The 14,820-nt window shown below is 40.2% G+C and overlaps 1 protein-coding gene across 1 annotated transcript in view; it reads left to right on the top strand.

Moving 5' to 3' along the window:
• CD99 (CD99 molecule (Xg blood group)) overlaps positions 1-14,820 on the top strand; it is a 30,845-nt gene that overhangs the window by 4,865 nt on the left and 11,160 nt on the right. Inside the window, exon 2 of the mRNA XM_027710119.2 lies at positions 14,586-14,621. Coding sequence (XP_027565920.1) covers positions 14,586-14,621 — 36 coding nt within the window. The remainder of the gene's footprint in view (positions 1-14,585; positions 14,622-14,820) is intronic.

The following is a 14,820-nucleotide window of genomic DNA, read 5'->3' as shown; positions in this document are numbered from 1 at the left end:
TCACCAGCGTCCCCTTAATCAGTTAGGTACCTCTTTCAGCAGATTATTCACATTGCTAGGGGAAGAGCATGTGGGTCTGAGTGCCTGCAGCATTGCTGGGGTCAGTAAGAGTCCTGTAGCTGGTTCCTTCCAGTACAAAGCACACTGCCTGTACCAAAAGCCTAATGCCTTCCTGCCTCATCTGTCCATCTGCAGTGGTCAAGAAGGGCAGGGCAGTAGGGGCAGTGGCAACAGGTAGGGGCTACCAATCTTGTCTATTCAAACTGAGGCTGCTTCCATCTGTCTTCCCCACTTCCTCTGTGTTCGTCTGCATTTATCACTGCTACACAAGGGCAATAAGGTGCACTGAGCACCCATATCCACTAGGACACAGTGGAGATGGGGCCAAGTGCTGCCTGGCTGCCTTACAAAGCCCAGTAAATGTGATTATCTGCACCTGCTGGTAGTGCAGTGAATTCAGGTGGATTGTCTGAACAATGTACAGTCCAGAGACTGTGGCAGGAGAAGGCAGTAGTTGAACTGAGTTCTAACTCTGTCCTATGCTCACAACTCCTCAGCCAGCAATGCAGCATCTCTGAAGGGCCTTCCATTCAGCTTGATCATACTCTCTCTTTTTCCATTTAGGAGCATCCATAAGTCCCAGCATCTGTGATAGGAGCATACAGAATTCCTATTCTTTTCAGGCATTTTTCCCCAAGATTTGCTGTACTGAGGGAATTTTGATGTTATCCCTGGCCTTGCTGTTAATCCTATGGCATGCTCCCCCCAATTGGACCTAGGAGGTCATTCCTTGGTCAACAAGGGATCCACCATGTTATCAGCCTCTGCTACCTAGAGCCTGCAGGTTATTCCCAACACAGGAAAACAGTGTTCCAGCTTGTGTGTCTTGCCCTTGGCCTTTCTGTCTGTATTTTATTGGTGCTGCAGAAGGTCTCTGTGCTGCCTTGCAAAGGCACATAGTGCCAGCAACAGCACTGAAACACCTTTTCTGCAGACTTGAGATCAATACTGCAAAAGGTAGTGTTTGGAAGATTGCTCGGTACGTACAAACTAGTTTTAGTTTGCTTTTTCATAAAAAAAAAAATAATAATTTTGTTTTTCTGTATGCTTGCAAATTCTTGTCTGGGAAAGATGTCCCTGCTTGATGCAGGAAATTTGTTGCGTGCTGCAACAGGTACATTTCTCACCTGTATAAAATAAATGTTGTGATACTCATCACAAATTTCCTTTTCAGCTGGTTTAGTCTCTGCATTTGATGTGACTGTGAAGCTCAGAAAAATAGAATCCAGAAGATTTTCTACAAAGGATTCCAAAAAGTCGTAGGACAAATTTCTTTGACAGTCCAAGAACTTATTCTTTATGGAGTAAGGCCTATTTACAGTAGTTCTTCTAAATATTGAACAGTTTTTCTAAATATAGAACAGTTCCTTTAAAATACATAGTGAATATGTCAAATGCAGGAGTCATTCAAATATGTTCTGGGAAAAAAAATAACTTTGAAAGAAAACATCTACGTTTTAGGTTAGGTCTGATCACACAATATCATTAGCTGCATAACAAATGCATTTGGCTTACTTTATACAGATATCAGTCACTTGTGAAGCATCCACATACTATAAACATATAAGAAATGTCATCTTTAACAGTACTTATAAAAGGAAGCTCCCTTGACCGAAGCAGCTGTTAGTTAACTGCAGATGTTAATTTGCTCTACTTTTCCCATAGCTTGTGTTCTCTAAAACTCCCATTGGATCTCTTCTTGCTTCAAAGTTTTTCGCAGGAAGTGTGAAAAATACATTTCTTGATGTATGTACGTTCTGGATGTGTTTAAAGTAACCATAAAGCTCATTTCACTTTGACCCAAAGAGTTTTAATAAAGTAAAATCAAACATTGTTTTTAGGATAGCAGTCTTTCTTTCATCAGGTAAAAGTTATCACTCAGATAAAAGTTAATCTTTCTGTGAAATAGAAGTTCTTTTTGATTAAACCCCTCTCAATCTAATTGGTTAAAATCTGATTTTAAATATAAAACTGTCTTTGTATGCTTTTTTGCTTAACCGCAGAAAAATGTTGCTTGTATATTTTCTGTTTGTGAAGAAGTCCAATATTCTGTGGAAAATATAAAGTGAAAAATTGTTAAACTCTGATATTTCTGGGAAAGTTAATCCTGCAAGTCTGGTATACCTTGCAGTATTGGTAGTATTACTGTTTTTATAACTGCCACAAAAATACTGCACTCTAAAGCTTTTCTGTCTGGAAAAAGTGGAGTTAGAGCGTTTAGATTTAACATTTTACCACCACTTGTTTGTTCCCTGTGATTTGGAGGAAAATATTGAACCTATGTGAAGAGGGAAGGAGTAGTGGTGATAGTAGTCGTAGTAGTAGCGAGATGCGGTGAATTAAAAATAAGTGAGGCAAATGTGTCGGGTAGTATCCAATGTTTATTAGAGCTGATGCTATTGTTGGACAAAACAGAGAGCTCTGGAGTCACACAAATCCTTGTTAAATTTAGAAACAAGAAGTTTCAGGATAAGCTTTGGGGGAAGGGTTTGGGGTAGCCTATGTGGAAAGCTTTTAGATAAGGCTATCTTTTTCTATATTTTATATCTTTATATTTCAGTCTACTGATTGTTCCCTCACCTGCAGCTATCCATACCTGTCTGTATTTTCCCTCTTTGATGCCAGAAATGTCTGCCTGCCTGCCTCTGTGTTTCTCAGTACATCCTGGATGCAATCTTGCGATTGGATCCCAAATTCAGTGGTTACTTCACCCTCTATACCCTGCTCTCTTCCTCTCTAGTTGTTGCAAATGGTTATAGAGACATCACTTCTTCAAATCAGAGCAGTTACTGCTTGTCTTAGCCAGCAAGTTTTCAATCCAATTTACAATATCATTTTCTTCCCCCATTCTCAAGAACTTCCAGCTTTCCTTTATGCTGTTTTGGCCTTCTGTAAAGGGCAGCTCTTTTCTGGGCATTCTTACCAGCGATGTGGATTTTTTTTTCCCCAGAACTTTAGGCAAGAGCTGTCATTCTGAAGCTCGTGGCTGTACTGAGCTGACAAATCCTCTGCATCTACACTTAATCTCTCTCTCTCCTTCTTTCTCTTCCCTGCCCGTTGCTGCTTTCCCTTGGGTGTTGTCAGTGCATTATTGTCACTGGCTCCAGTGCCAGTCCTATACCCAGGCACAGCTCCCTTCAGCTTGCAGTTCTTACCCGTCCTGCAGACAGGTTTTCCATCCATTTGTATTGCTTTCCTGTGGTCCTCCATGAAATGAGTAAATTTCTAATAAATGAGTAAATTTCTAGTGCAGACTGGAGTCTGGCATTTAGAAGGTGATACAAAATTCAAGTGGAGATAATGAAATTATTTCTTAGAGTGGACATGGAGAATTCTTGTTGAAGATTTTGTCGAAATATAACAGAAGTACTTTCACAAGATGAACCAGAAATGCTTACGGTTTCAGTGTGAATGCGTTCCAGATGTTTTGCTGAGCACATGAACACATTGAAATTGCTTAGAATATAACCTTGGTACAAAAGGGAGGATTTGCCATTTTCCTTAAGTAATGTAGGATGAGAAGTTAAAAAAAAACTTGCAACTGCCTTTTAAATGAGAAACAAATCTGACAAAACCTATGCCACATTTCTGGCTTGCCATCTCTCTGTGGCTGCCACTTAGTGGAATACTAACTAATCTATTTATTTTATCTATCTGGTTTCAGCAACTGAAGCTAGTCACATTGACCTGGGTGCATGGATGTCTTTCAGAAATATTTTTTTGGTAGTAATTTTGCATACACAGTAGAAAGGGTATTAGAAGTAGAAAAGGTGAGCCGTCTGCTGCAGTGTTCCACATTGCCCAGAGCAGAAGCTGCTGTCACATCACACGTCCTGTGGCTGAAGCTGTTCTGCCCATTTCCAAACCAGTGCTGTTGTGGTGCGATGGAGCACAAGCTGTGAAATCCTGGCTCACTAGATTGTCACATAATGCAGCTGTCTCAGTTAGTACCTTAATAGTAAATACCTGTAGGAAGGGAAGTGTCACTATTGCTACTGAAACATATATCAATGCTTATTTTGAGTAGAACAATAGGTTTTGTTATAAAATGAGCTGACTAGTACGAGAAATGGCTTAGTCTTAAAGCAACAGATTAAAATATGGTTTGAATCATTGCAAACACTGTACTGAGTCTGGTTTCCTCTACTCCCTGCCTTCCCCACAGGAAACCGCAAACAAGACCCAAAGTCATCGTCTTCTTACTTTTTGCAAAAGATGTAGTAGCTCTTTTCAAGTACACAGATTGAAAAGCCTGAAAAATCTTTTTAGCCATAGCTGAACAAACCATAATGAAAAAAATCCAGAAAAGCAAAGTCAATTTTATTGTTCAGGTAATGTTTTTGGCTAGATTACAGAATTTGTTTGGATTTTACTATTAGTATACAAATTATATTGAATTGCTAAGGCTTCTGATGAGGAAGGTGGAAGAAACAAACTGTGAAATTAAATGTCCGCTTACAAGTATCAGCAGACATAAAACAGCCCTGCTTACTAGGAGTCCTCATGTCGGTGCTCTGCTGTAAAAATAATAGTATTGATCTGCTTCTGTGTGCAGTGCAAGCGTATATTTCAAATAAATTTTATTTTAAAGAAGGAATTTATAAATGCAAATCCAAATTCTGTGTACTTGTTCAACATAAATTATAATTTAACTTTTTTTTCCTTAATCATAGTGAGGATTATTTACCAGTAAAACAATTGAGGTTTTGGAGCCAATGCATATTTTTACCCAGTGCCTGCCAGATCACAGATTTTGGTTTCTTAGTACTTCCTCCTTCCTTGTGCTAAAATTTTATCATCTTTCATCTAGTGCAGACCCCCCTAACCTTTCAGCCCCTGAGCCTTGCTGCTGCACTTCCCTTTTCCTCTGAGCCCCCCGGGAATGCTCTTTCTTCCATCCCTCCCTGCCTCAAAATCTTAAGAGGCTACCGGAGATGTAGTGTGAGCAAATAAGGATGCAGACAAAGGAAAATACTGTTGTTTCCTGACCATTTGTTGGGGACGAAAGCTTTCAATCTTACATACTTTATTGCTGTGTAAAGTGTTTTATTGAATCAGGATAAGCAGAAAAAGCAGACAGCTCTTGAAGTCGTGGCTAAAGACATCACACAATTTCCCTGAAAACACTTCTGTCTTTCTCTGCAAAAGGCTGGGCAGGGTACTGAGCTCTAGAAATGCATATAGAGGTCTTCAGTGCAAGGAGGAGAAGCTGTTGTTTTATCTGACTAGAAGCTGTCTGGATAAACTTCTGCTGATAAAATAGCATTAAGTTGTTTGATGTCAGTTGTAGTTACTTTCAGGAGAACCAATGATTTTATTAAATTGCACAATAGAGAAGAGTTTGCAACCTGCTTGAATGAAACAGTTTTCCTAAATTGGAAATTAATCCTTTGATTAAACACTGTTATGGTCCTTCCAGTGTATATGACTGTTAATTTTTGGTGCTGGCTGCAATTTGGGTTGTTATCCCAGTGAGGCTTAATGTTCATGAATCTGTTCATGAAGGCCAGAACACTTGAGTGTTTGAAGGACCTTGAATGCATGCCCCTTTCCAGCCCTGTCATCTCCACTGGTGCCCATGTTAGTGCCATCAGTGTGTGTATGTTGCTGTGCGCTGACTAGTTTTGACTGCTTGTGATGTGGCTGCTGTTTTGAAGTACACACTTCAGAGCAAAAGGCTTCATGGATGTCAGTCAACTGCAGAAGGGTTTCTGTCAGGAACTAGTGAAGGTATTTCTAGATGTAAGTGTAGAAATCCTGGAGAAGTAACTGGATTCTTTGGCACTGGAAGAAGGAGAGGTGCTGAGAATACTGACTTTGACCTCTGGAGAATGTTATCAAAAATTTGCAACAGGCCCTTGCCTACTGAAGAGAGAGGCTAGGGTGCAAAATACAGAATTACAAGGGTAAATACTTACTTATGCACATGAGGTATCCTGGCCAAATTGGGGCACCCCAATGTGGTTTTACACAGGGTTCTTGTAGGTTTTAAATGTTCAAGTATAAGAAAATTTGACTACTCACTGACATCCACAGTACTGAATACTAATTGTAGTAATACTTTGCAAAGCACCTATATTTCTTGCTGATTTTCAACTGATCCAGACATTCTTGAAGTCAGACTCACTTTAGTTACTTATCTATGATGCCAGCAAATGATGGGAGGATTTCAGAGAGGTGTTAGAGGGGCTAGGATGCTGTTATCAGGCATATATTTTATCCTTTGTGGACAACTCTAAGCTTCCAAGGTATAAAATTATTATTTACAGAGCTGAGCTGTCCTTTGCTTTCTTTTACATAAGCATGAGCAATACCAAAGTCTTCAGTAAAATTCCACTACATTGCTGCATTGCAGTGTATAATGTGAAATATACATTAACAAAGTTAATATACTTCAGTACTACAAAGACTGATTGATGTAATAGTTAAGGAAGAGAACTTACATAACAAGTAAATGTGAGCCTTGTGGTAAGAATGCACCTGGTTATGAAAATTTAGGCTATGGGAGTAGTAGCTGTCAGAAAGCTTGTTAGCTTTCTGAAAGCTTAAAATCCTGTCTCTCGAGCAGCTTAAACTTTGAAGCTGTAGACTGTGAGCAACATGTACTTAAAGACTTTTGGTTTCTTAGGTTTATAAAAATGAGATACTGACATTTCTTATGCTAGGACAGAATTTCAAAGGGCTGAATGCAAAGTAGGTACACAGTGCCTGCTTGATCTTGGTGAGATTTGAGAACAAGTTTTCCTGACTGCTTCAGAGCTCCTTATCCAATCCTGGCACAGGTTTCTCAAGAGGCAGTGGTGGAAATCAGGGGTGTGTTGGACCACTGTTAGCCTCCCTAGGGGAATAGTGATTATGTTGAGACCTGGGAAGAGGGACAGGGGTAATCCTTGCCTGCTCCAGGGGCCAAAGGACAGGGCTGGCTTCTGCAGGTGCTCTGTTGATGCAAGAGAAGGCAGTGGCAGTAGTGGCCCCAGGGCTGGCCTTGCTGACATCAAGTAACTTCATGCTTAATGCATACAGTGCATCAGTGTAGTTTAGGGCTGCTATGAGAAAGGATGCCAGGAACTCAAGACCAGTTACCTAGAAGGGTGAAAATTTCAGCATGCAAGTGCAAGGACAAAACATGCAGGCTTTAAGTAACTTAAGGTGAGGCAATGTTTAACCAAACACCTGTGATCTTTTTCAAGGGTATGCTACGCATGGATACAGACAAGATGATGCTTCTGTCTGCCGGTTGCGTTTTGCCATAGACCCTGAATTGACAAAAAAGGAAACTAAATATTTGCTATCTAGAAAATGCTTCATTAAAATGCTCACTAATTTTAGTAATGTGTTTCTGCTTGGTAAGGCCAAGTACATAGGTGAAATAGCAATAAGCATAGTATATGACACAGTCTTGAATTGGGGTCAGGCCCTCCTGAAATTACAGGTAAGAAATAATGTGCAAAATTCAAATAAATATGTCCAATAGCTTTTTATGTGTTGTCATTGGGATTCAGCACCTTTACTGAATTTTGCAAAACCCCTTTCCTCTCTTTCTGCTTCCTATTTCAGTGCCCCCCAAACTTAATCTTGTAATTTCTTGATGAAAGTACCCCACTTCTGTCACCCAAATGTTCTTCTAACAGCTTTTATTAGTGTAGCGTAGGTTTCTGCTTACAAGCTTTGGGAGACAGAGGAATGTGTTTCAGTTCTCATATGTATAAAGAATTGCAGATGGGCAGAGTGACTTATTTTATTTGTAATTCTGTGACTTTTGTAGCACAAGGAGTTTAGTCCAGTGACTAGAATGGGCCCATGTCATAGAACCTCAGGGTGCTGAGGCTGGAGGAGGCCTCTGGAGACCTTTCAGTCTCACTCCCTGCTCCAGCAGGGTCAGCCACTGAAGGTTGCCCAGGTCTGTGGTCAGCTGGGTTTTGCTTATTTTGGACGTGCGGGGGCGGTACTCTCTGCAACAGAACAGCTTTCCCCAGAGTGTAGAATATACTTCAGCTCTTCCCAAGCTGCTGTTAGTGACAGTGCCTTGGAAGCGCTTTTAAGCTTAAGGAGAAGATCTGGGACCTGTGGCTCTTCTGTTTGGTGCTGTTTTGCCACTGAGGGTTATCACTCAGCATCCCAGCTGTAGATTGGAGGGGGAGTGGTCACATGCGTTATGAATGTGAAGAATTACAGACTGTAAGAAAATAATCAGACCGCAGTAGACAACTCATCACTGGGTGGGTTGTGATTAAGATGCCAAATATTTGCTTTTATCCTCACTACTTGATTGAAGGGAGTCACAGGAGTTCTTACTTTTGTATAGTTCTCTTTCACCCCTTCTCATTTCTGTATAAGCAGCTCTGCATTTGACAGGACTGTCGCCATCGTGTTAATTCTCTAGCTTTGCAACTGACTCAGTTCTTCTGTATGCTTTCTGCTGATTCAGAGCTATTCATTCTGTCCTCTTACTCCTATGTCAAATCCTCCCCCGGAAAACTCTGCTTCTCTTTAATAAGAGCTCTAAGAGTCTTATTATATTTTCCTACTTTCTCAAAGGGGCAACAAAAGTTGCCCAGTGCATGGGAAAATTTTAAGCAAGCAAAATTCCCCAAATTGCTACAAAATATGGTTGTTTTCATCTCTGGTAAATGGCTTGTTTTACTATGTTTTGTTAAAAAACCCTCCCATGACTACAGCTAAAGTAAATAGTTTGAGTCAAAATGTAGCCTTGTAGGCTTTTAAAAATATTAAGTTGCCATTTTTGAACAGAAGGAATAGTTAGTAATTCAAATTTAAATAAATCAAAGATAAGTCTAAACTCTCTTTTTAGCAGGTAGATCACAAAAAGATTAGACCACATAGTTGTCTAACTTTTTGTGTACTGTGTTTTCAAGATAGGTGCAAATTCAGTAACTTTTCAGTGAAGAAACTTTTCTATCACTGTACAAAAACGAAATATGATCTTTTTTAGGGTAGTCTTATACATGTCTTTGAAGAGGAAATAAATTTTTTTATTCGTTCCAGTGGGAGATTTAGCTGACTTTATTCCCATCAGTTACATTGGTAAATGCTCCAGATATGCAGAAAGCAGACACTCTCCAGATGTAAAAAAAAATTGTCTTTGCTTTTTTGGCTGATTTACAGTTGTTATTGGTGTTTGGGGCATATTTGTTTTAAGCAGGAAGGGGCTTCATTCTGCTAAACAAAATTTTATGCAAAGTTTTTTGTTTTCTCTTGCTCTGCAGAGAAAGCAAACTTGAAAAGCAGCATTGATAGGTCGGTAGTTGTAGGAGGGGCAGGATTTGAAATCAACAGTGTGAGATGAGACTCTGGGCAGGGATAAACTGCTGCTTGGCAGTGGGAGTAAACGTCCTGTCTGCATTGCCATATGCAGAGATCTCACCTGCAAACCTCTGCCCTGGCTGAGAAGAAAGAGTACAGTTTTAAGTACATTCCTCTGTTAGCTACCTAGCTGCAAGTAGTTTTCATGTTTCAGGTTCTCCATTTAAAACATTAGAGATACAGTTCTTAGAGTAAGATATGGAGAGCCAAGTCACCTTTCTCCCAGGTTTTTTGTAATTAAATTGCTTCTCTTGGTTTTGCCTTAGGACATACTGGAAAATAATTGTCAAAATGTGAGCTGAACAGTAGAAGTCCTTTATTAATAGATAACTAATGCTGGTGGGGCAAAACCTGGATTGAAATCAAGTGCTGTTAAGGTTAAAAAAAATTGTAAGGGATAGGATGTCTATGTTCTCATATTTAAAGTGCTTTTTGAACAAGTTCCAATGTGTTGACCTTTCTGTATTTTCTGTAGGTTCTGTTATGATTATGTGTTGAATATTTCTACTCCTTGTGTTTTCAGTCCCCAAGAAGAAGGAGCACAAGGCATGAGAGTATAAAATCCAGTTACCCAGTTTTCCTGCTGGAAGTTGGAAAAGCTGCTTTTCGCCTCGTTTCCCGAGTTTATGCCTTTGTGGCTTCCAGTATCCTTGTCCTGCAAGACTGCTGCCAAACCTTGTGCAAACTCTACAGGGAAGAGGGACCTCTTTGAGCTCAAGATTTTTACGTATTTCATGAAAATAAGTGGCTAGGGAGCAGGACAGACACCAGTTGGGCAGTCGCAAACTGTATGAGATTTAACAAGAGCAAGTGCCAGATTCTGCACCTGGGTTGGGATAATCCTGGTTCTGTGTAAAAACTGGAGACAAGAGGCTGGAAAGCAACCTGCTGAAAGAGATCTGAGGGGTTGAGTTGATGGCAAGTTGAACATGAGTCAACAGTCTGACAGCCTGGCAGCCAGAAGGGCGAGTTGTGCCCTGTGGTGCATCAAGAACAGCAATGCTGGCTGGTTGGGGGAGGTGATTGTCCCACTCTATTCTGCGCTGGTGCGGCCTCAGCTCAAGTCCTTGTGTACAGTTTTAGGAGCCTCAGTGCAATAAAAAGACCAAACTATTGGGGTATGTCTAGAGGAGGTGCCCAAGATGGTGAAAGGCCTCAAGGGCAAGATTTACTAGGAATGGCTGAGGTCACTTGGTTTGTTCAGCTTGGAGAAGGAAAAGCTGAGGGGTGGCCACATAGCAGTCTACAGCTTCTTCAAGTGGGCAGTAGAGGCAGAGGTTCTGATCTACTTTCTCTGGTTACCACCAGCAGGATGCAAGGAAATGGAATGAAGCTGCATCAGGGAAAGTTCAGATTGGACCTTAAGAGCGGGTTCTTCTCTGAGAGGATGATTGGGCACTGCAAAAGGCAGGAAGGAAGTGGTCATGGCACCAAGCCTGACAGAGTCTAAGGAGTGTCTGAATGAGGTTCTTATTCATATGGTTTATTTTTAATTAGTCCTGTGAGGAGCAGGGAGTTGGATATGATGATCTTATGGGTCCCTTCCAGCTGGAGATATTTCTTGATTGTAAGTTAGTCAGCCACTGATGGAGTAGCAGGTAAATGTCGAGCTGTGGGATGAAGACAAGGTGACCATTGTCACCTGGTCCATAGGCCGACAACTGGAAGACCAGTTGCAGCTTGCAGGCTCTGTGGCACTCTGTTGTGCACAAGGTGCGGGGGAGAGAGGGAGGGAAGGAAGAAGGAGAACACTGCATTTTTAGGAAAACAAAATTCAAGCAGTCTGTTGCTCAAGTCAGAAAGTTACGTTTGTGGTGATTCATCACAAGTCTCCTTTCTTGGTTTGTCACCATTCACGTGACTAAGGGAGGAAGTTTCCAAAGCTCCTGTCAGCTTCTGCAGTGGAATGTAAATATGACTAATACTCTAGCAGTAAGTATCTGAGAGCGGTGATAGGTCTTTGCAAAGCACTGCTATTTGCATGGTTACTTGGATCTCCTGAATACCCTCTAGCTCTTCAACTATTCAAAAACCTATGTTTGCTCTTTTGTTTTACCTACTGTTTTTCCCACAGCTAACACAGACTATGCTGGTTACTAGGGACAGCCTTCTAAAGATCTGTCTCTTGAGATTCTGGTATTTGAGCTACAGACATGAAAGGAAAATAGTATAGACACTTCTGAAATGTTCTTGAATATGCTTGTGCCCCTAGGAGCTAGAAATACCTGCTGTATCATGCTTTATATGCAATATAGTATCTGCTTTATTTGTAAATATCTTTGCTTAGACTAAGAAAATGCTTATAAGCTTAGTTGCTCTGGATGCTCCTTAGACCTGTAGGGAGTGCAGTGTATTCTTGCTGATTTTTTTTCTTCTTGGATCCTGATAATACCTTTAGTCTGGTTCTGTGGCTTTATCTCCTGTTTTCGATTCTTTCTTTCCTGGAACCAGCTGAATCCCTAGTACTGAGCTTTTCTTCTTTCAGACTAAGTCACTGAACTTCTAGTTTAGTTGGACCCACCCATACCAAAAGCTGAGCGAGTACAGTTGTAAAAGCAACTGCTTTAAAGACAAAGGAAGGTTTGCCATAAACAGTGGAGAAACACCTTTCTTTGCTGGGAAAGCAGGCTGCCAGCACCTTAGAGTGCAGATTATTGTAACCAGTTTCATAAGCTAGTATTTGACATTTTCTGCTACTTTATCTCAAAAAAGTAATGTATGTGAGGACTCTGGCATCTTGCTGCATACTCAGAAAGCAGAAGTGTGGTTGCAGAATATTGAATCTCTCCAGTCAATAAAGCATGATTTTTTTCTTTTATTAACTCTCAAATTTGTTTATTCCTCTGTCAAAGCAGCATGTCATCTGTGAGATTGGCAGTCAGCAGTCACATCCTAAATTATTTCTTCATGAAGATCTTATGTGAAAACAATCCCTTAAAATAGCAATGTCACTGAAAGCACCCCTTTTTACAATGGTTTCCTCCTCTTAAGGGAAAGCACTGCAGCTGGAACTATTCTGAGTTCCTGGACTATGTTTCATGATGGCAATGGGAAATTCTTCAAATACCCTCAAATTTCAGCTGTGCCAAAGCATAATGTTGAGTGTATGTGCTTGTTTTTCCATCTGTCACTCCTCCTAAAAAGAAACAGGGCTCTTGAAATATACCCACCAGTGTAATGTTCATTCTCTTAGTGATATAGCTTTAACTTTGAGACAGATAGTGTTAATAGTTTGTGATGGTTCATCCTCCGGTTGCTACTGTGGTAGAGTGTTTTGAGGAGTATGCATCTTCAACAGATCCCTCTGCCTGCCTTCTTAGAGTCAGACTATGAAATATCTGATCAGGTCCTGTCTTAGGCTTTCTTCCCAGGAGGACTGTAGCCTGAGAGATACATGTACTCGAGAAAACAAATAAACTAGAATTCAGAGTTGAGGAACAACTGTGCAAATACCTGTTTAAATTTGAGTGTTCTGACCTCTTTTTGCCTGTTAATATGGAGGTTTCTTGGTGTCGTGTAGCCAAGGAGGTAACTTCAAAAGTAACTGACATTGGGGTCTTAACATCTTCTAATTTTACAGAGGTTTTTGAGATTGTATTGCAAGATGATATTGACTTCAGATAAGCAGCCCTACTTGGCTGTGAGCAAGGTGATTCTTGGTTCAAATGTTACATTATGGGAATCACTGCTTAGACTTCAAATTTCAGTTTCTGCTGTAGCAGTTCAGTTGACCAGATGAACACTTTTTTTTTGTTCCATTCCGGTTGTCATTCCTAGCTTCCCTATTAAAAAAAAAAAAAAAAAAAGAAATGTATCTTAGTCTCTTTTCTTCTCAGGGGAAAAAAAAGGCATTATTACTGCAGTTATCTGAGAAGTAAAAGAGATTTCAATTTTGACTTCATTTAAGAGGAAAGATGTCACCAAGTATAGGAGCATCCATCATTCCTGATATTAAAGTCATGACTTGTCCTTGTCTTAGCTTGGCCTGTCATGCAAGTGAAAGGGACATTCTGCTTGTGGTTTGATTTCGATGTTTGTTTTTTATTCCTCTCTTCAGACTTTGCAGTAGCCAGTTCTGATGCCTTTTTGGTAGCCTCATTCTTAGGGGAAAAGCCAGACACACCAATGCTTTGTGCAGTTATCTTCTGAATTCAGGTAGTTCTGTTTGGAAATAACTTCTGCTCTGTCTGGCTTGATAGTGAGTAGGTAGAAAAAGTCTTTCAGCTTCTATTGGGCTGAAGGAGTGTATTTGTATGTCTTTTCCTTGAATAGCCACTATCTACTTCCATGCCATTTTCTTATTCCATGTTTCAGTGAAAATAGGGATAATGAACAATCAGAAATACCCCAAGAGTTGTTTTAGCTGTCCACTTATTTTACAAGCCTCTGCTGCTGAGATCACACTACTGTATTTATGCTGTGAAACCGGTTTTTATCATGTATATATTGAGTTAGTGTGTTTGCAATTGTCTGGATAAGCAGCAGTAGCTCTACCAATTGACTTAATATAGCAAGAGTGGGTATTTTTGTCCTAAAGACTGAAAATAGAATTTAATCCGCCTTAAGTAGAGAGCCTATAGTGGCACCAGCTGCATTTAGCTATGTTTTAGGAAGTTAAAGAGACTGCTCAAGATCATATATGCTAATATCTTAACCACCTTCATACTGCTAATCTTGTTAGGGGGAAAGATAAGTCTGATAAACCCATTAAAATTAATTTTTAATGCCAAGATTTTAAAAGCAATACTTGATCACATGACTTCCATAATGGCCTTTGTGCTCCAAGGCTCTTCTTCACACTTGAATCTCGTAAATTCTTGTGCATTGGAGCTGTCCCCCTGCTCATTTTGTGGTTCAGTGGAAAGAAGGCTGGGAAAGAATATGCTGTGGATGGCACTAAGAAAGCATGCAATAGCAAGTGGCAAGAATAAAGGATTAAGTTCATTATATTGACTCTTATGGCCCTCTGGGTCCTTTCTATAGAGCAAATTTTTAGAGCTGTCCCTTTTTTTCTGAAGAGATCTGTGGATAATGATCTGGAGAAATAGCGAAGAATGTCTTCAACCCTGACTGAAAATATTCTATTCTGAATCAGGGAGCAGAAAACATAAGATAGATCAGAAATATGTTTATGACTTTAATAAGTGTTGGGTGTGAATAAGAAAAAGTAGTGTCCTTACTGTTTCTTTTATCTTCTACAGGCAATTTTGATGACTTCAACTTAGAAGATGCACTTGGTAATTATTGCACTCACAAAGTTTGGGAGGTAGGCGGGAAAATAGTGGATGCTCTTCTGAATTGTTTGTTGCCAAGTATCACTACATGACCAAGCATGAAACCTTCCCTGCGTATGTTTGGTTTAAACCTCAGTGGAACAATTCAGCTATGGGTATGTTGACCACATAGAACTCAAATTTGTCTTCAGAACAATTAAGG

This window comes from Pipra filicauda, unplaced genomic scaffold (genome assembly GCF_003945595.2).
Source record: "Pipra filicauda isolate LSUMZ 115617 unplaced genomic scaffold, ASM394559v2 scaffold439_size563993_pilon, whole genome shotgun sequence".
Classification (NCBI taxonomy): domain Eukaryota; kingdom Metazoa; phylum Chordata; class Aves; order Passeriformes; family Pipridae; genus Pipra; species Pipra filicauda.
Note: the sequence above shows the minus strand (reverse complement) of the source record. Positions and strands in the feature narration are given on the sequence as shown.